Source organism: Hemiscyllium ocellatum, chromosome 1 (genome assembly GCF_020745735.1).
Source record: "Hemiscyllium ocellatum isolate sHemOce1 chromosome 1, sHemOce1.pat.X.cur, whole genome shotgun sequence".
Lineage (NCBI taxonomy): Eukaryota > Metazoa > Chordata > Chondrichthyes > Orectolobiformes > Hemiscylliidae > Hemiscyllium > Hemiscyllium ocellatum.
In genome coordinates, this window is record NC_083401.1 from 104410938 (window position 1) to 104432135 (window position 21198).

A 21198-nucleotide genomic window follows, 5' to 3' on the forward strand; every position below is an offset into this window, starting at 1 on the left:
CACTTCAGCACATTAGAGATGTTTACAATCATCCCATTTTATCTGTGTAAAAATTGTTTGAAATCCAATGTGGATTTATAAGTAAAACAAAGTAGGATGAAGGTTTTGGCTGCAAGCTGCAATTTTTCCCAAGCTTTCAGAGAACCTGGATGTATTACCGTTTTTTTTTGGGACAAGTAAAGACATCAGTTGCTACTTGAAAGAATTTACAATGTGACAAGAAAATGGTTTTAAAAGGAAATGAAAACAGTTTTTTTTCACAGGATTATTAAAGTACCACATTTTTTGATGAATCACTAAAATTATATTTAACATGTACACTTGGGTTCAATTGAAAATGTAAAAGATAATTGGAATGCAATTTTGATCCCATAAAGATTATTATGCATACAAATTGCATTCCTTATGGGATGTTTCATTTTAACTTAATCTCTTTCCTTTACTGAGTTACAAGTGCCCATTAGTACTAACTTTGTCTCATATATTCATATCCTACCAAACCTCAACACTGCAGAGCAGATTTATTTTGTCACTTTATAAATAGATACTAGGTAGGGTGGAATATTGTCTAAACTATCAAAAATTTGTCACTTACCCTTGCATTTATATAAATATAGCTGTAAGTTGATATTCTTTCAGTTCACAGACCTTGCAGTATTGGTAAATTTTATTTTTAACCAAACATTTCTGTTCAGATATGTAATTTCATTAATAGCTTTCATGTATGAAATAAATATTTGATGTCCCAGTCAAGTAATTTTACAAATGTTTGCCTTCAGTGCCAAGCTTTCAGTACTTGAAGCACATTCCAGTTGTTGCATCCCCCTGAGATTTTCTGTCCCTCAAAAATACACTGTCTCTAGTTTACCACCCTGGTATCCTGCTGCTATTTGCACTGCCTTTCATTTGAAGGATTAATGAATTGAGCCAAATCTCACCATGGCTGTCTAACAGCTTGTCTGCTATTGTACTTCTGGTATCTTTCAAAACAGGTGTTCTAATTATATTTGCAAAGATTGATAGGTATATTTAAACAAGTGTTGTTTCTCAGGAAACACAGGCTTACATTTTTCCATGAGTAACATTAGGCTGAGTAACAAAACCTGTAAGCAAAATATCATCTACAGTGCACATATCACTCTGTAACAGACCCTGTAAATGTAAAACTATCTGTCACCTAATTTCTACAATTTTATTCTTTGAAGTCCCCGTTTGATAAGCAGAACTGAATGATAACAAATGACAAACTAGAATAGAGAAGTAGGCCATGAAGTGGAAACATATTGCTTACGCTACATTAGGAATTTGGTGCAAGTGAGATTTCAGTGCTGGGGGGAAAGAAGATGCTGTTTTTGTTTAGCTTTCCATCTCATAGCTGGTGAGTGCTATTTTGTCTCCAAACTAGGAGACGGTAACTTGTTGTTACTTTTCTTTAATGAATTAGTAACTAGTTAACTAATCAAATGAATGTGAATAAATAAGGTTAGATAGATAAAGGAGAATGAGATGTGCTGTAACTGCAATGTACTGCCAGATAACCATACCTGTGAGCAGTATCTCCACCAGCTCAAGCAAGTTCCACTAAAAATTGCCGAACTAGAGTCTAAGTTGCATACATTGCGGAGGATCAAAGAGGAAGAGAGTTACCTGGACACTTTTTCTAGGGAACAGTCATGCCCCTGTTGAGCAGAACTTTAGACTTGATGAATGGTCAGGGACAAAGTGTAATTGCAAATCAGGCAAATGTGGAGATCTAGCACGACGTAATGGATCGCTTGACTTTGTCCAATAGGTAGGAAGTATTTGATATCTGTGCAGTTGAGACCGAGGAGAATAATGAATGAACTGACCTTGGCATGAGGGTACCATTCAAACAGGGAGATGACAAGGAGTGCAGTAGTAATAGCAGACCAGATAATCATGGGGTTAGAAATCATGGCCATTTATGCTGCCATGGTGAAGGACATCACTCTGTGGCGAGACACAAACATACAGAAGGATTGGGAGGATGTTGTGGTCCACATAGGAATAGATAACATGGTTAAATGGATGGTGTGGAAGGGTTTGTGGCTCAAACTTAAAACACAAAACCTCAAAGATAATCATCTTTGAATTGTTAACAGAGCTACATGTCAGTTGGCTTAGGGACAAACATGTGTCTGAGAGTGGTGTGGTGAGAAAGGAGTTTTGCAACATTAGGTACTCGCACCAGTACACAAGAGGAGCTGTTTGACTGGAGTAGGTTCCACTTAAATTGGACTGCAACCAGTATCCTGTTCAATCTTAACAGGGGTTGGAGTGAGTGGTGGTAGTTGAGGAAAAGATTTGAGTTGAGATGAGCAGAGAGGAACAGGCAATTCAGAGAATTTAACAGTAACAATACATCAGTGAGTGGGTCTCCATAAATAAGAGTGAAAACGTTAAGACTATAGAATCATTGAACCTCTACAGTATGGAAGCAGGGCACACAACCTACCGGGTCTACACCAACCCTCCAAAGAACATCCTACCCAGACCCTATCCCTGTAACCCTGTATTTCCCATGGCCAATCCACCGAACCTGTACATCTTTGGACTGTGGAAGGAAACTGGGGAACCTGGAGAAAACCCATGCAAACACGGGGAGAATGGGGAAAGTCCACACAGACAGTCACCCGAAGCTCAAATCAAACCTTGGTCCCTGGTGCTGTGAGGCAGCAGTTCTAACCAATGGGTTACCGTGCCACCCCAAACTAAAGGTTCTCCAACCTGTAAAAAAAAAGTTCAGTGCATTCCTAATAAGACAAATAAACTATGGACACAAACTAATGTTCAAACCAACATTACAAAGTTACATTTACAAAATTACCGCGGTTGGAGAATATAAATTCCATGCTGTTATCACAGTTTGAAAAGACAAACAGAAAGGAAGAAGTAACTCTTGTAGGAAAGGATGACATAAGCACAATAGTGAAAAAATCTTGGCTTAGAAGATCAGATGAGGAGGTCTAGCAAGCACCAGAAAACACGGTCAACGTAGCTTATAGACTCCCGTGCAGCATTTATACCACTGTTGAATACTATGCAAGAATTTAATGGAGCATATAACAGGCCATATAATAATTGAAGGAGACTTTAATCTTCATGTAGATTGGACCAATCAAATTGGCAAATGTAGTCTGGAGGATGAATTCATAATGTTACTGTGATAGTTTCTAGGAGCAATATGTTATGGAACTGGAGATGAATATGGTGTTGTGCAATAAACCACAGTTAATTAGTAATCTCATAGTAAACATTCCACTGGGGAGTAGTGATCATAGTACAGGTGAAACCGATATTAAAGTTGCAAGTTAAGTCTGCTTCTCCCAATGAAAAGTTTTAAAGAGGCAGTTTTATAGGAGGGAGGACAAAGCTGGGAAAATAAATAAACCATATGGCAATAAATAGATAGTGGGAAGCATAAACTATTCATCATGTTCAGCAAATTATGTCCTAATTAAAAGAAAATCATGAGAGATCTATTTGATGTTACCCAGGAAATTTATAGCAGTATTACACCAAAAAAAAGTGTTACAATTCCTGTACCTTTTAAAAGTAAAGTTGCCATAGTCCCAGAAGGTCATAGTGCTGCCCTCTCATTAAAGAGAGAGAAGACTAGTGGTGGTTTACCCTAAGGCAAGGGCTACAGTTGAGAAAGTGGGAGCTTCCTGGTATCCTCATCTGGTACGGGCATTAAATCCTGCTGTTGGCATCATGCAGTGCAAACCGATCGTCCAACCAACTGAGTCAGCAAGGAATGTATGCTTTCCAAAGTACTTAGGGCATTGCAAATGTTTGATAATGTTGTGAAGAATAGTATGTCAGTCAGGGGACTGGGTGTGTGTTTTAGAAATCAGGATCAGCAAGATGCCAATTAAAAAGGAAACGAACAATAGAATGAGAATAAACTAGTCAGAACTTTAAAAACAGTTTGGAAGGGCTTACACAAGTATATAAGTAGCTAAACCTTAAGTTGATGCCCACAGAGGCAGACACAGGTTAAGTTATCATGAGGATTGTCTTGAACAGAGACCATCACTGAATAAGTCGCAAATTATAGAAAATAATAACCTAGCAGCTACATGAAGAAATTAAACTGAGAAAGTGAGGACTGCAGATGCTGGAGATCAGAGTCAAGAGTGTGGTGCTGAAAAAGTACAGCAGATCAGGCAGGATCAGAGGAGTAGGAGAATCGGCATTTCATCACGAAGGGCTTATGCCCGAAATGTTGATTTCCCTGCTCTTTGGATGCTGCCTGGCCTGCTGTGCTTTTACAGCACCACACTCTAAACAGTGAAGAAATTAAACTCAATGTCAGCAAAGAGAAAATATTGAAGGAACATAATGTGGGACCAAAATGCAGCAAATCTCTAGTGCTTCATCAAAGGATTCTATTAAAGTAGCAGCTGAAATGTGGGATGTTGGGGTTATGATTTTCTAGAATTCTCTACATTCTAAATAGTCATTCAAGGTTACTAGTTAGCAAATATTACACAGCTATTGAGGAATGGAAAGAGAGAATAAAAAGAGGAATTATAAACCATTAGCCTTACATCAATGATTGAAAAACATGAAAACTATTATTAAGGCTATCTAAACAATGTACTTACACAATCATCTTTTGATCAAAGTCAGCCTAGTTTTACAAAAGGGAAAATATGCTTGACCTGTTTATTGAGGTTTTTTGGGATGTCACCAGAATTGTAGGAAGAGGAATCAGGCCTTTTTATGCTTATCTTTTTAAAAGGCATTTGGTAAGGTGCCACACACAAGGTTAATACGCAAAATAAGGCCTCATGGAATTGGGATAATACATTAGCATAGATAGGTTAATGGATGGGAAACAAAGAATATGGACAAATGGTGCATTTTCAAGTTGGCAGGTTGTGACAGGTAGTGTGTCATTGAGCCATCCAGAACAAACAGACCTTTTGGTTCAAATTGTTAGTGCCGACCAGTCGTCCCATTTGCCAGCATTTGCCCCATATTCCTCTAAACCATTCTGATTCATTTATTCATCCAGTTGCTTTTTAAATGATGCAATTGTACCTCTGGCAGCTCATTCCAAACATGCACTGCCATCTGTGTGAAAAAGCTACCCCCAGGCCCCTTTTAAATCTTTCCTCCTCACCTTCAACCTATGCCCTCTCCTTTTGGACACTCTCACCCTGAGAAGAAGACCAAGACTATTCACCTTATCCATCCCTCTCCTTATCCAAGCCTCAATAAGGTCACCCCTTAGTGTATGAGTGCTGCAAGAATAAATGCTTCAGTTTCAATTATTTTTCATGTATATTAAAGAGACAGAATAATATATTCATGTTAGCTGAGGAAACAAATTCAGGTGGGAATGCAAGCTTTGGAAGTGACCAAATACTGCAATGAGATATGGACAGGTTAAGTGAGTAGGCAGCAAGGGACAGTTAGAGTATGCATGGAAGAGTGAGAATAGAAAGGAGAATATCGTTTAAAAGGTGTGAAACTTGTAAATATTCATGTTCAGAAAGGAAAGGGTATACTTACACCAGGAACATATGTAATAGTCCATTCAGCACACAAGCATGATCGAAAGCTCCTTGTTTCTTGTCATTTCAATCCTCCACCTTGTTCCAGTCAAGGTGACTGCAAGCTGAAGGAACAACACTTCATCTTTTGACTTAGCACTGCGTAGTCTTCCAGACTCAACATCGAGTCCAACAATGGTTAGCATTGCTGCCTCACAGCGTCAGGGACCCAGGTTCGATTTCAGCCTCTGGCGACCGTCTGTATGGAGTTTGCACATTTTCCCTGTGTCTGCGTGGGTTTCCTACGGGTGCTCCAGTTTCCTCCCACAATCCAAAGATATGCAAGTTAGGTGAATTGGCCAAGCTAAATTGCCCATAGTGTTCAGGGATGTGTGTGTTTGGTGCATTCGTCAGGGGTAAATGTAGAGTAATAGGATAGGGGAATGGGTCTGGGCGGATAGTCTTCGGTGTGGATTTGTTGGGCCAAATGGCCTGTTTCCACACTGAAGGGGTTCTTTGATTCTAATTTCAGATCATAAACTCTGCCTCCATCTTGTTTTTCCTTTCCTAGTTCTCTCTTATTTCATTTGTTTCTTTGTTTCATCTCTTCAAGTTGCATTCAGATTGGCCTATAGTCTCTGGAATTTATAAGACTGAGATATACACGACTCTGAAAAGGATCGACAGGCCAGGCATGGAGAGGTTGATTTGCCCTGGTTAGCAATCAACTCTGTGGCAGCTCAGTCTCCGGATAAAGGGGCCAGTCAGTTAGGACTGTCAATCTTAGGAATTCTCTGCCCCAGTTGTGTGGGGCAGGTGAGAAATGGAGTTGAAGCCAATAATTAGGTGTGATCGTGCTGAATGGTACAACCAGCTACAGGTTATATGATTGTCTCCTGTGCTGACCCCTCGTTATACATAAAACACATTTAGTACATGAAGTTCAGGTGGTTTCTTATCCTCTGAACTCTGAGACTGAAATTCTATATTATATTCACTAGTGAATGTAAGTTGATAATGTAGGTCATTACCTTAGAAATGATTGTCTTTATTATTGTACCGTTTCAAGGTGCTGTTAAGTGGCAATAGGTTTTGAATTTGAATGATTACTGCCAGGTGTCAGAGAAAAAAATCACACCCATTTGCACGAAATACTGTATTAAACTAAATATCTGCAAAGTACACAATCTGTCTGGTTTATAATTTGTTCATGAACCATAAATTACATTGGAAATATAGCAAAGGAAGACTTGATGCATTCTAACATGATTTCTCTCTGCAATTTTAATGGATTGATGCATCTGCCAAAATAGGAAAGATATGCAAGCACATTACACATTAGCCACAGATACTGTCATCAGTTACTTCCAAGCATGTGTTGTTTCAAAATTGTTTTGTTACTTTTACTATACATCAATGAAAGTTAATTAGGACCTAATGTTTTTCTGATGATACAAGTGACACTGTTATTTGTGTGTGATGCCTTAATATTGACAATAGAACATACTGCTTCTCCCTCAATAAATGAGAAAAGGTTTGTCAACTTCAGTGTTATTTAAATGGCGCATGAGGCAATTTTGATAAATAATTGCAGCTAATGTCTCACATTCTTATTTGCGCAGGGATTTTGCCTATGTCGCAAGAGATAAAGACACACGAATCCTAAAATGTCATGTGTTCCGATGTGATACACCAGCAAAAGCCATTGCAACCAGTCTTCACGAAATCTGCTCCAAGGTGAGAGCAAATTTCCATCAGCTCTGAACCCTCCTATGCCAATGGATTCACTCACCTTGTGTTGTTCACAACAATTAGCATTTCTGGGTATTTTATAAAGTCTGACTTTACAGTTATAATCAAGGCACATCATTTACCAGAAGCACCTTCAGCTACCTTCCATCTAGCTGCCATAAAGACAAAACAGAACAGTATTTGTTGAAATAATTGGGCATTTGCGTTTTCTTTTCTGGTACCTGTGGCAGTACTTCCCAAATGTCATCCAACTGTAACTCTATTTTGAAGCATGTAAATGGATGTGATGGAGAAGTGAGAACTGCAAAAGTAAGGGAGGGCACCTGTGAGAAGAAAGAGGTCCTGTGTAAATGGCGACCTGCCGGTTAAGTCAGTCAGAGCTCCAACAGTGGCCATTTCTGCCTTGGAGCTCATGGCCCCATAAATTCAGCTTGTGGCACATTTGTCAACTTTTGTGGGAAGTCATGGCCTAGAGGGTAAGGTATAATCTTTTAAACAAGTAATTTTCATCAGTAAAGATGTAGGTTGGAGAGGGTAGGTGAAAAGGACTTGGAGATATGTTCACATACCCCAGTATAGAGGATAAATCACAAACCTGGTAAACTATGAGAGCGGAAAGTCTAAAGATTAGCATCAGGTTGAAGGCATTGGTGTTGCAATGCTGATAGAATGGCATGGATTACGGACTGCAGTAATACTAGAACTATAGCTATGATGTAACTAAGTTTGGCGAAATCACCACAGTTCAGTGGTTCTACCAAGGGCAACTTGGGATTTCTGGTTTTTAAGGAAGAGTTTCAACCCTGCTAAAGAAAGAAAGAATAAATAAACAAACATTGCCCCTTCTCTTATTCTTAAGATGGTATGCAGTATTCCCAAATACTAATGCTGAGTTTCCACAGAAAGTATTGAGTAAGAAATCCAAACTGACTCTACAACAAATTAGGATCTGAGTCTTTTGAGGGGTCATTCATATCATTTTAAGTGGAGGTTGATGGCTTAACATTGTGAACAGAGTTTATGTGCAGTGAATACTGACAACAATCTGTGATGTCTTTATGCAAAGTTAATTGTGAAATCGAAATAGAAATTTTACATTCATTGTATAATCAAATTAATAACTTGGTGCATGAAGGACACGTAAACAGAACTCAATGCTGTTCTGCTTTGACAGTTAACACTGTTCTTAAATATTCTTTATCCAAGATTCTGCAGTTTAGTGACCCTGATATTTCGAATAGTCCATTTCCACCAAACGTTACAGATGAGTTGGTAATGTTTCCTTACTCTTACTGTTATTTATGTACTTCTGAGGCCCTACTACTTCTCTAATCAATCTAAAAAAAAGGCATTTGAATCTTTTTGATGCCTAATTGACTTTGGAAATTATGATGAAAGATTTTTTTAAAAACTTTACAGCTTCTTTTCCTTTCACTAACCGAGTGGAATGAACTTACCCTCAGGCTCCCCCTGCCTGATGCCTGCAAATTTTCTCTAGGTCCTCACCTTTCTTCATAAGCTGACCTCTCTAAGATCGGTTTGTCCATGGTACACAACTGCTTGTACAAACCTGTTCTTGCCAAACTATTGACCACTCAGATTCCCTTCCTGACCTCCCCCCACCTCCATTAGCTGAGATTGTTAGCAGTTGTCTCTCATTTCCTCCATCCCTTCAAATCTGCTGGTATCGCCAATCCCCAATTCTTCCCTTCTCTCTCGTGCTCTGTTGACTCTGTAGTCCCTGAATTCAATTCATTAAATATATCTGAAAATTAAAAGCTAAAGTTACCAGTTTCTCATGGAAACTTTTGGAAAGAAATCTCTGATACTTACTCAATCTGACCTTCACATGACTCCAAATCCACAAGAATGTAACTGTTGACTGTCTTTTAGATAGCCTTGCCAGCCACTGTTATATTCACAGTATATCACCGTGACCTTCGCAGGGATATTTGGAGATGAGTAATAAATTGTGACCTAGCCAGTAAAGCTTCAATTGCATCAGATATTTGCTTTAGAAAAAAGGATAGTTCCATTCCACACTTTCTCTCTGTTACTCTCTCTCACTCTGTCTCTCCCCTTCAACTTCACACACCACTACAAGCCTTTATCCATGTTTTTATTTCGTTTTTAGACTTTACTACTCAAAATCTTCCTTGACTGGTCTCCAGCAAGCACATTTCATAAACTTAATTCTTCCAAATCTCTGCTTCCTCCTTTATTCTAATTTATACTGATCATCCATCAGCCGTGTGTTTGATTACTTCTATTGGCCTTCAGTCTGACAAAACCTCAATTTTTAAGATTCTCAACTTTGTTTTCAAATTTCTCTGTGGCCTCATCCCTCAGTATTTCTGTAACCGCTTCCAGCTTTGTAACCCTCGGAGATATCTGTGCTGCACGAACTGCAACCCCAAAATTAATCGTTTCAACTGTCTTGACCCTAAATTCTGGAATTTCTGATCTATAACTCCCTGCCCTTTGACTCTTTCAAGGTACTCTTTAAAATCTAATCTGTTGACCAGCGTTTAATTACCTGGTTTAATATTTCCTGGCTTGACTTAAATTGTGTTAAATGATAACTTCTGGGAAGCTCCTTGGGATATTTTGCTACCTCAAAGATTTTATATAAATATAAGTTGTTTTAAGTGACAGTCTGTCTGAATGTAAATTGATATAATAAGCATGTTTTTGTGATGATGTTTTAAAGCATTTTAGTTCTCTGTTTTTAATTATTTGTTAATGTATGATTTTTTTTAAGAGCGATTAAGTATTAAAACCAGCAAAGCAATTTGAGAATGTAAAAAATTCAAATAGATGACCAATCAACCTTGTACAACAGTGACTAGCTTGTCAGGACATGTTGATTATGTCAGGAAAAATGATTATTATACCATTGTTGTTTCTTCCACCACTAAATAGAGACTCTGTCTGAAACATACTGTACTTATTAGAACACTATCAAAGTGAGGGTCTGTTCAATGTTCTTGTTTGTGTTTAGCAAGGTCTGAACATAAATGGTGTTTTGCACTTTTGGAATTAGCATTTTCCAATGTTGATGTTTTACTTATGATTTATATAATGTACAACTAAACATTATTTCCACCTGAAATTCAGAATGACTATAAGGCAAAAACTCGGTACCATCTAATTTATTATGTAAGTCAGAGAAGGTAACCTGGATTTTTCACTTGACTGCTTTGCCTGGTTTAACTGGTACAAAAGATCAAGGATTTCTAAATGCAAATTGTATTCAATGCAAATCACAATTCTGACTTCTTTATAAGAACATTGCAGCAAAAGCCCAACCCACCCCTGAAGCTGCCCCTGAGGGGAACTCATTGCCCTCCAGCATTTCCACTAATTGCATCAATATTTGCAGCCTCCCCGGATGAAGTTGAACACATAGTTTCAAAGATACTGAAGGTTTTGAACAAACTTTTTTGTTTTATAAGGAATTTCTGTTGTCTCCCAATTTAATTTCATTTTTAAAAAATGTTTTAGTTTTTTGAAGGCATGTTTTACATAATTTTCAGCCATTTAAAATGCTTATTTCTGGTGATAAAACAATTTTCGAAGTATTAATAACATCTTACCAAGTTGTCATTCCTAAATGTATCAATGTCTTACATTGAAGACATTTTTTCCATTACAGTAATTCAGGGCAGATTCGGAGTTAGGTGATATGTCCAAACTGAGCAGAAACTCAGGCGAGGAAGAGAGACATACTTATCAAATTGAGTGGCTTACTGCCAACCAAGCCCAAAGCAGAAAGTATTTTTGCACTTGGATTACATAAATCACAGTGAATGAGATCAAATGGGCAGCTCAATAGAAATCCCAAATTTGACATGCTGAATGTACTAGAAATTAAATTTGGATAATTTTCCAATTCCAATTTATTACTAGCAATCCAAACATTGTTTAGATCAAATTTTTTTATTCGTTCATGAGATGTGAGCATCACTGGCAGAGACAGTATTTATTGTCTAAGCTTAAATCCCTAAAGGTGGTGGTGAGCTGCTTTTTTCAAATGGCAGCATTGCGTTTGGTGTAGGGGCACCCACAATGCCCTGAGAGAAGAGAGTTTCAGGATTCCAGTGACAGTGAAGGAACGGTGACATATTTCCGAGGCAAGATGGTCAATGCCTTGGAGGGGAACTTGCAGGTGATGCCGGTTGCCCTTGTCCTTTGAAATGGTGGTGGTCATGGTTTTGGAAAATGATGTCTAGGGAACCTTGGTGAAGGTCTGTATCTTGGAAACTGTGCAGAGTACTGATACTGTCCGCTGGTAGCAGAGAGAGTGAATGTTCGTGGAGGTGATGCCAATCAAATGAGATGGAGTTAAGCTTTTGAGTGTATCTGGGTTTTATGTATCCTTGTGACTATTTTGTTGTCAAATTTTGAAGACATTTGAGATTAGAATGCAAACGAAGGTATGAAAATGGATACCAGTAATATAGCAGTGGATTAATGTCTCTTTGGACATTGTTGAGCTGTTTTGCTGTTGTGGTTGCACCCAAGCCGAATGGAGACTGGTCCATTGCATACCTGACTTGCCTCTCGTAACAGAGGAGAGGCTTTGAGGATTTAAGTGGTGAGCCATTTGTCAATTTCTGTCACTGCTGTACTTCCAATTCTGGTCAGCGGTGGCACCCAACATTTTGATAGTGGTTACCTTGTCAATCTGGCAATAGCAGAAGGCCCTTTTTACAACCACAGGTCAGATGGCATTGCATTATTTGCATTTTCCTTACTATAAGGAAGGCAAATGGAATGTTGGTATTTATTCCAAAGGGAGTGGAATATAAAAGTAGGGAGGTTTTGCTAAAACTATACATGGCACTAGTTTGACTATAATTGGAATACTGTAATCAGTTTTGGGCCCCTTATCCAAAGGACAATATACTGCTAATGGAGGCAGTTCAGAGAAGATTCACTAGGCTGATACCAGGTATAGAGGGAGTATTTTACAGGGAACAGTTAGGTAGATTGGGTCTATACTCATTGCAATAGAAAAAAATGAGAGGCAACTGGATTAAAACACACAAGATTCTTTGGGGGTCTTGCCAGGGTAGATGTGGCGAGGTTGTTTCCCTTGGAGAGTATAGGATCAGAAGGCATACTCTCAGGGGACACTTTTAAGATAGATGAAGAAGAATTTCTTTCCTGAGAAGGTAGTGAATCTGTGGACTTTTTTTAGCTGCAGAGGGCTGTTGAGGCTGGGTCATTAATTACATTCAGGGCTAAGAGAGATAGTTAAAGAGTAAGAAAATCAAAGGTTATTGGAAAAGGCAGAAAAATGAAGTTGAGGATTATCAGAGCAGCCACTATCTCATTGAATAGTCGAGCAGACTCAATGGGCTGAATGGCCTATACATGTTCCTACATTTTATGGTCTCATGGTCTTTAAGTCATACCAACCTCACGATCCTTGTGGAGGAAAGGGAGATTGGCGTTGGAAATAGTTTAGAAAAATGGTGGGATCAAGGGTTGGTTTTTGAACAGAAGATAGAAAATCTGACACAGGGAGGAATAATATCCAGAGGTAAAGAGCCACTAAAATATCATCTAATATGGAAGGCAGGGAAGGTGAATGATCAGTTTGTTAGGAATAGGATTGGGAGACCAGCCATGGATCTCATGTAAGAAATGAGTTCAGATGGGGAGTGAAGGAGAAGAGAGAGACTCGAGAGAAGAAAATCAAGTTCAGAGCTAGGGCAGAGACAATTTCCAAGAGGAGTGACTGGCTGGGCGAGGGAAAACTGGCAGATGGTCTTGGTGACAAAGAGACCTAAGGGGCAACTTTTTTCACACAGAGAGTGGAAAGTGTATGGAATGAGCCGCCAGAGGATGTGGTGGAGGCTGGTACATTTGCAACATTTAAAAGGCATTTGGATAGATATATGAATAGGAATGGTTTGGAGGGATATGGGCCGGGTGCTGGCAGGTGGGACTAGATTGGGTTGGGATATCTGGTTGGCATGGATGGGTTGGACCAAAGGGTCTGTTTCCATGCTGTACATCTCTATGACTCTATGACAAAGCTTGGATATATCCGGGAAGGAGACATTATGAAGACATTTTGCAATAGAGAAAAATTGGAAAGATGACATTGGAATAGTGAGTAAACCTGGAAAGTGCTGAAAGAGCAAGATAATAAGTGTCATGTTTCATACATGTTAAATAAGTCTAACGAGTGGAAATTACATTTTGCATGGTGCTATTCAAAGACCACACACATTAGATTATTAATTTATCTGTTACTGTGTGGGACTTTGCTGTGCATTGTAAATTAGCTGTGTATTTTTAAAATTGGAGCAATGCATTTATTTGAAACTAATCCTACACTGGCTGTGGCGCCATTACTGGTCCTGTCAAGCCATTTATACATATATATGTTTGTTCCCTTTAACTCCTTCTACTGAGCTGTTGGTAACTAATAGTTCAGATGTTAAGTAATGGTTTTTGTTTCTGCAGATAATGGCAGAACGAAGGAACGCCAAAGCTGTGGCTTGCAGTATCTCTCAGGAACGAGTCAATATGAACCTTGACGTTCCTCTACAAGGTAACATTTTCTTCTGAAAAAACTGTCCATTTCAGTGTTTTTAGCCATGTTTAATGGTAGTGCAATAATCTCTAATTCAGAAAGGTGTGAGTTCACTCCAGTGATTTGAACATGTAATCTGACTGACTGCTTTACATAGTGCTGAGGGAGTTCTAGACAGTAACTGTCATAAATGGCAGTAAAAATATGCTCCTTCTGCCCTTCCCAACAATTCAGTATTATTTCACAGAGCAGAGGTGAGGTTATTCCTAATCTCTTGGCAAATACTTGTCCCTCAATCAACATCACAAAAGAGATTACCTGATCATTTCTGTTATTGCTGTTTATAAGATCTTGCTGCATGCAAATTGGCACCCAGGGTTCCCACATGATGACTTCAGAAGAATTTCTTTGGCTATAAAGCACTTTGGAATTTCCTGAGGTTATGAGTGGCTTGCATTTTCCTTTTTTCAATAACTGTTTGTAATTTTTAATTGTGTAAGTGACAAAGTAGAAAGTGTCAAGAGCTGACCCTGAAAAGAAGGAGAATAAACATCAAGTCAAAGCATTTTGACATGAATTGCAATCTGAGTTGCTGAGAATATAGTCAGACTGTTTGTGGATTTAAGAAAATAATTAATCTGTATCCATAAAATATAAACAAATCTCAGATCATAACAATATGATGCAATTAATGATATTTGTAATTACGTTCACAGTATAGCAGTATTAGTGTTACCTCTATTTATGCAGATTAAGATATCTCCTGCCTCACAGCGCCAGGGACCTGGGTTCAATTCCCGCCTCAGGCGACTGACTGTGTGGAGTTTGCACATTCTCCCCGTGTCTGAGTGGGTTTCCTCCGGGTGCTCCAGTTTCCTCCCACAGTCCAAAGATGTGCGGGTCAGGTGAATTGGCCATGCTAAATTGCCCATAGTGTTAGGTAAGGGGTATATGTAGGGGTATGGGTGGGTTGCGCTTCGGCGGGTCGGTGTGGACTTGTTGGGCCGAAGGGCCTGTTTCCACACTGTAAGTCTAATCTAAGTCTAATCTAATCTAATTGGGGGCAATTCCGTAATGTGGGTGCTTTATAGATATTGGATTTTTAAAATTTTTATAATCCTGTGAAAAATATAATTCAGGATTACAGTGGTCCAACACTCTGGGTTTTGAGAATTTAAATGTTTATTTATTTCAGTTTGAAGTCAGAGGTTTGGGCTGCCTGTTTAGCTTGTTTAGCTTAATAATAAAAGGGTTTAATAATAGCTCAGTTGGCTGAACAGCTGCTTTGCAATGCAGAGTAAGACCAGCAGTGTGGGTTCAATTTGTGTACCGGCTGAGTTACCATGGTCTCTTTCTTGACCTTTCCCCTTGCTCATCACATGATAACCCTCACACTAATCCACCACCAATTATCTCGCTGTAAAGAAAGAGCAGCTCTGTGGTCTGGAAAGACTTCAGTAACTTTTTTTTTTATTAATAATAGGGAGGATTTTTAAGTTAATAAATATTCAAGCAGATAAACTCTGGTACCTGTAAATTGTGCAAATGGAAAAATGGCATGCATATAGTAGAAAGTATAATTTGTTGTGCCTAAACTTGTTTGTGCTCTGTAGTAGATTTTCCAACACCAAAGACAGAACTGGTGCAGAAGTTTCACGTTCAGTACCTTGGTATGTTGCCTGTGGCCAAACCATTAGGTAAAGTATCATGGTTTAAAAGTATTAGAGCTATTGTTGCTTTTTTTCCAAATAAAATCAGGACAAAAGTATAAGTAGGCATCATTTTTAATGCAGATGCTAATATGTTGTTTTATTTTAAAGAATTAGAGGTTTTTTTGTACTCTTTATAATATTTGTGCATACATGGTATTTAGAAATAGGTACAAATATAATGTAATTGAAACAATGCTATTTTTAAAAACAAGACTAAAAATGGTAGAAGTAAAATAAATTGCCTGGGGCCAGTTAAGAAAATTAAAAGGTGAAATTTTCAAAATCAAGCTGACACTGCTAACTTCATGGTTAAATGGAGGTAGGGACAGAGAATGGGAATCAATTGCACTCAAGAAAATGGTTTAATGTAAGCTTGCTTACCTTCACTTTTATGTCAGTTTCTAACTTTCATATCTCAGACCATGGGATGTTCACAGAACCACTACCTCCCAAACTGTGGGGCATTTACAGGATAATTCCCTTCCTCCCTCTCTGTTGCCAAATCTGTTTTTGATCAAATAATTAAAATTTTTTTTTAAAAAAAAGGCATTCCCACAATATCGTTTAACCCTATATATGCCCCGTTTGATGTCTGATTTACCACAACACATCTGAATCTTGTCTATCTTGCCTAATGACCATCCAATCAGTCAGACTGGCAGAGAATTTGCTGAAAAATGTATAAAATGTTCTGCGGTTGAATTTGGCAGGATATGCCAAATGCCTACAAATGCCTACATTTTGCAATTAAAAATTTTTGCTGTAAGCCTATACATTCTGTTCGACCAACACCACTCTTAGCCCAATTCCAAGGAAATACCAGCACCTTTTATGGAAGAATATTGACTTACCTTACAGTTTTCTACTATGATAGGTATAGAAATACTGAATGGAGCAATTGAGAGTTTACTGACCACAACTAACAAGGAGGACTGGATATCTGTTATTATGAACGTTGCTGATGCCACTGTGACAGTAATAAGGCAGAAGGTGAGTCATGGAGATTTGTGTGGTTTGAATTCGACCATACTCTAACAATGTTCTATGAGTGTTTGTTGAGTTTAGTTTTGTTGAGATTCATTTAAATAGCATTAAGTACAATAATTCATATAAATTATTGGTGCTAAAGTTATTCTGTTTCTATCAAAAAAGAGATTTTCCCTCAAACGTTTGGAAGATAATTGAAGGATTTTGGAGTGGCTTTATAATTTTCAACTTAACTCTCATTTGTTTATTGGTGATTAAAGTCAGTGGCACTGAACTGTTTTGTTCAAATTTTAATTTGATGTATTGCTAAAATGTTTCTCTCTAACAAAAATTGATATAGAGAGAAGAAGCTCATTTTCATCTTCTATATGACAACTATTTCTATTATTATTTTATATCCACCCGGAGCAGGATGAAGATGAGGTTTTGTTGGAATGCCGTGTTCGTTTCCTATCGTTTATTGGAGTGGGGAAAGACATCCATACATTTGCTTTTATTATGGACACCGGAAATCAGCGTTTTGAGTGTCATGTCTTCTGGTGTGAACCAAATGCAGGGAATGTATCAGAAGCTGTGCAGGCTGCATGCATGGTGTGTAGCTTTTTTATAGTTTTTAACAACATGCTTACTTACGAAAAAACATATGTCAAAGTTGCAATGTGCTTTAAGTCAACTAGTACAATTGTGAAAATTGAAAAGTAAGGAGTTTCTTATGATACCTCAAGTATGTCACACAATTCACCAGTCATACTATAGTGTTTCATGCAAGACCAAGACTACTTAGCTCATGATTTGTTGAGATTGCTGAAATAAATTCAGCTATATTTTTTCTTTGCATCATAGACAGTAGCCACATGCCAGAATTACCTTTAAATGAGGCTTTTTGTCTTGCTTTGTAAATATCACAGTCTGACCAACACTTCATCTTTGACATTTATTTTATTTGACTTTGCAGCTCAGTTAGTTTCAGCTGCATATTGCATCACAGCTAAGCTCTAATGTACTACAACTTCACTATTTTTGCATGTAATTCTACATCCTATTTTAGTTTTTGTTAAATCTTCAATTTTAAATTGAAATAGTTAACAAAGCAATTTGAACTATTTTAAAATAAATTATTTTAACAGTTGCGAAATGGCTATACTTAATCCTCCATATTTTCTGGTTGATTATCTTAAGAAAATTACAACTAATTGTATTTATTGCTTTTTGTTTTTTAGCTTCGGTATCAGAAATGTTTAGTAGCCAGACCTCCTCCTCCAAGGATGTGCTCTTCTGGTCCTCCAACAGACTCTGTGACAAGACGTGTCACAACCAGTGTAAAACGTGGAGTTTTGTCTCTCATTGACACTTTAAAACAAAAGCGACCAGTATCTGAATCACCATGAAGAGGATTGAAAAGATCCCTTTAGACGTTAGTCTAGAAATAACTGAGAGAACACAACATGATCCATGCAGATGTTGAGCCTTCAAGTTATATATGCTGATCCTCTTGTCTTCAACATATATTGTTTAATGTTAAAATTAATGTAAGACGAGCATGTTGTCTCATTCCTCATCATGACATTTTGGGAGGCGCATGAATAACTTTCTGCTATCAACGTTTGAATTCACTAACCAGTGGAAGTTATCTGGAATTTCTGTACACCCTGGATTAAACGATGCCCAAGCAGTTTATCTCATTGTCATTCAGGCTGGATTTCTCACAATCAACCTTACACCAGAAGTATTTACTAGTGCACTTATTCTGTCACTAACACTGGTGTATCCATAGTGGTGTTTAGACTATAATAGAACTGTTTCTTTCAGTCAGTAGTATCCTTTTGGCCATTGCAGTTGTGTGATCCTATGTCCTGACTTATAAGGTGATCAAAAATGATCCCTTGTTGCTCTGCTGTTTGCTGTCAATGAAGGAAGTACCAATTAAAACAACTTAAACTAATGTTGAAACATCGAGGTGTGCAGCTCACCCGTTTGTCAGCTTTCATAAGCTCATTTCATAATCATTGTCCTAGCCACAAGCTGTACATTTTCCCTGTAACATAGAACAATATTTAGCCATAAGCCATAAAAGCCATGTCTTATGAATATTTTTTTAGAAAACAGAAAAGGTTTACTAATTTATCTTTAGTTACTGTATCAGCTTTAACTCACTTAAAACTTCACAGTTTTAATAATCAGAAGCCATTTGTAGAAAATATTCTTTGCTGCTTGGGCCATTTATTGATGAAATCTGCATCATTGCTTTATGCAGTGTAATTTGGAAATATGCCAAGAATACCTGGGAGTATTTCAACTTGTCAGACTGTTGGCTATTTGTGTTAAATACCATGTTTGTTTTTGCCTAGCTGTACTGGGTAATAAAGATGTCAGTAGTTTTCTTCAGCTTTAAGATGATGGAATGAAAGAAGAAGGCATGTACAAAATATCTTAATAGAATTATGAATTAAATTCCTTTTAGAGCATTCACCTCCTAGAATAAGGCAACTTGGAAAGCTATGTGTCAACTGCCCTATTAAATATCCTGCTAAACCTTTCAAAAGTTCAACATAAACATTTGAGGTATTTGTTTATTGAAGCAAAGTCAGTTTAATTTCTTAAATAACAGTCAATTGTAATGTAAGTATTGTCACTAAATTGCTAGTTCAAATTTCTATTAGCATTTTTTTAATGTCAAATGGAGAAAGGTTTGAGTTCAAGTCTGAAGATAAATGAGGTTTTAAAAAAATACAGGACAAAGAAAGCGATATATTTCTATCATCATTCAACTGGTGAACTAGAGGTGTGTGAGATGAATCAGAGCAGATAGATCTCAGCTGAGCTGAAAACCATGGATAATATTACATCCAGTTTATGAAGAATATTCAAGTATTGCTAATGTGGAATTCAGAGGCATCAGCAATGGAGTGGGGGTGGGGGCTGAGTTGAAATTTCTTAAAATTGTGAGTGAAAATATACACAATAAATAATTGACCAGGAGAATGAACCTGAAAGGATAATACAAATATCACTTTACAATCATGTTCCTTTCAGGCTGGCAGCAGGTATTAGTAGGGTTTTTGTCATGCTTTCCAAGAAACCCCAGTCTCACTTCCTGTTTTAAATGCACCAAAAGGTTTTGTTTGGCTTCAAATTCAGTTGATTTTAATGTCTACTTTCTCTAGTTTCATATTGCATTTGAACACAATGTAAATATTTCAGTGTTCTCCATGGGTTTAGAAAAAAAAATCATATTGTGAACTCCTGTTTTAAAATTCTACTTGGGAAGAAAGGGGTGTCACAGATCCAGTGGGAATTGTTTTAATTATAAGGTTTTCAAGCTGCAAATATACAAATTGAAACTGTGCATTATTTGCAAATAGAGGCACATTGTGTGTTACATCAAGGTCACAAACATGTATGCAGTGCTTTTACAGAATATTTATAACTAATGCACAATGCAGCAAAACCAGATCTGTGATTGAAAAGAAAATCAGGCTGGATTTGACCAAATGGTATGTTTTTGGAGGAGTTTTTGTCAGTTTGTTAAAACAACCTATTATTTAAACCAGTTGTTTTTGTTGCTATAAATGCAAGACTTGTAGAAGAATATCAGTACTTATTTTTATTTTTTTAATGAGTAGACAAGCTAGATGTAACTAGATTATGAATGTTATCTATGCATCCATTATAAGCAGTGGCTTTCTAGACAAATTGCTGTGTCACTGCTGTGCATGCCATATAGCTATTTTAAGCAAAACAACAAGTAAACTTTAAAAAAAGGCAAATTAATGAAAATATTTTTTATTTTATTTATTATATTTTATATTGAAATATCTCAATTGAGTTGTTTTATGTTCTACTGTCAGTTCTCACATTGTGGCTAATTAATTTCTAAATACTGTAGACTGACATGAAGGTAATTAAACATTCATTGTTCTTATTCTCTCCTTACAATGAGCCAAAGTACTGTTGTGATACAGGAACAAAGCCAGTTTCAAACTGATTTTGTTGATGATAATTGGGGATATTGGACTGTCAGGAGTTTACCAGATGGGCTGTCATTGATATATCCTTTTGTGCTTCCCAACAATACCCCTTTCTTTGTTGTTTTAATTACATGAAGAAACTATCAACTGTTTGATTTTTTTTGTTGGGGGGGGGGGGGGGGGAGGAGAACAGGGATGGGGAGGGTTTTTTGTGCAGAAACCTTGCAGCTTTAAAAGAATTCCAGCTGTATGTACATTAACTGATGTTCAATATTCTGGTGTTTATACCTGTCACACATTTAAACATTCTCATTGAAACCAGGTAAATAATGTGGGATGTAGCTGTGGATGTCTCCCTTGAATGTCTTCTGCAGGAGATAAGTTTCTTTCATCAATTTGGCCTTTGCAAATAATTTTAATCAATCTGCTTAGAGATGTTAATTACACACCTCTGAAGTAGGTGTGACTTGAAACAGGATCTCCTGGTCCAGAGCTAGGGACACTACCACTGCACCACAAGAACTAAACTGTTTGCATTTGAAAACCTTGCTCATGAGACAAATTCATGTATAGATTAATATCAACAATATAAGGTTCATTTCACCAATTCTTACCCCTCACCAGAAACACTACTTCAGCAAGAGTGGGGCACAGAATTAGTTCTTGTGTCCAGTCTTGTCTCCCCAGAAGCAGGTCTTGCTCGA

General features: G+C 37.6%; 1 protein-coding gene across 2 annotated transcripts in view; it reads left to right on the forward strand.

The window, feature by feature from the left end:
* The window catches only part of apbb2b (amyloid beta (A4) precursor protein-binding, family B, member 2b), a 263038-nt gene extending 242380 nt beyond the window's left edge, over nt 1-20658 (forward strand). Inside the window, exons 11-16 of one of the 2 annotated variants that reach the window (XM_060824596.1) lie at nt 7148-7262; nt 13758-13845; nt 15441-15524; nt 16414-16529; nt 16938-17117; nt 17747-20658. In XM_060824596.1, coding sequence (XP_060680579.1) covers nt 7148-7262; nt 13758-13845; nt 15441-15524; nt 16414-16529; nt 16938-17117; nt 17747-17914 — 751 coding nt within the window. In that variant the 3' untranslated portion in view covers nt 17915-20658. The remainder of the gene's footprint in view (nt 1-7147; nt 7263-13757; nt 13846-15440; nt 15525-16413; nt 16530-16937; nt 17118-17746) is intronic. The other variant, XM_060824606.1, reaches the window with a different exon arrangement.
* The last annotated feature ends 540 nt before the right edge of the window (nt 20659-21198 follow it).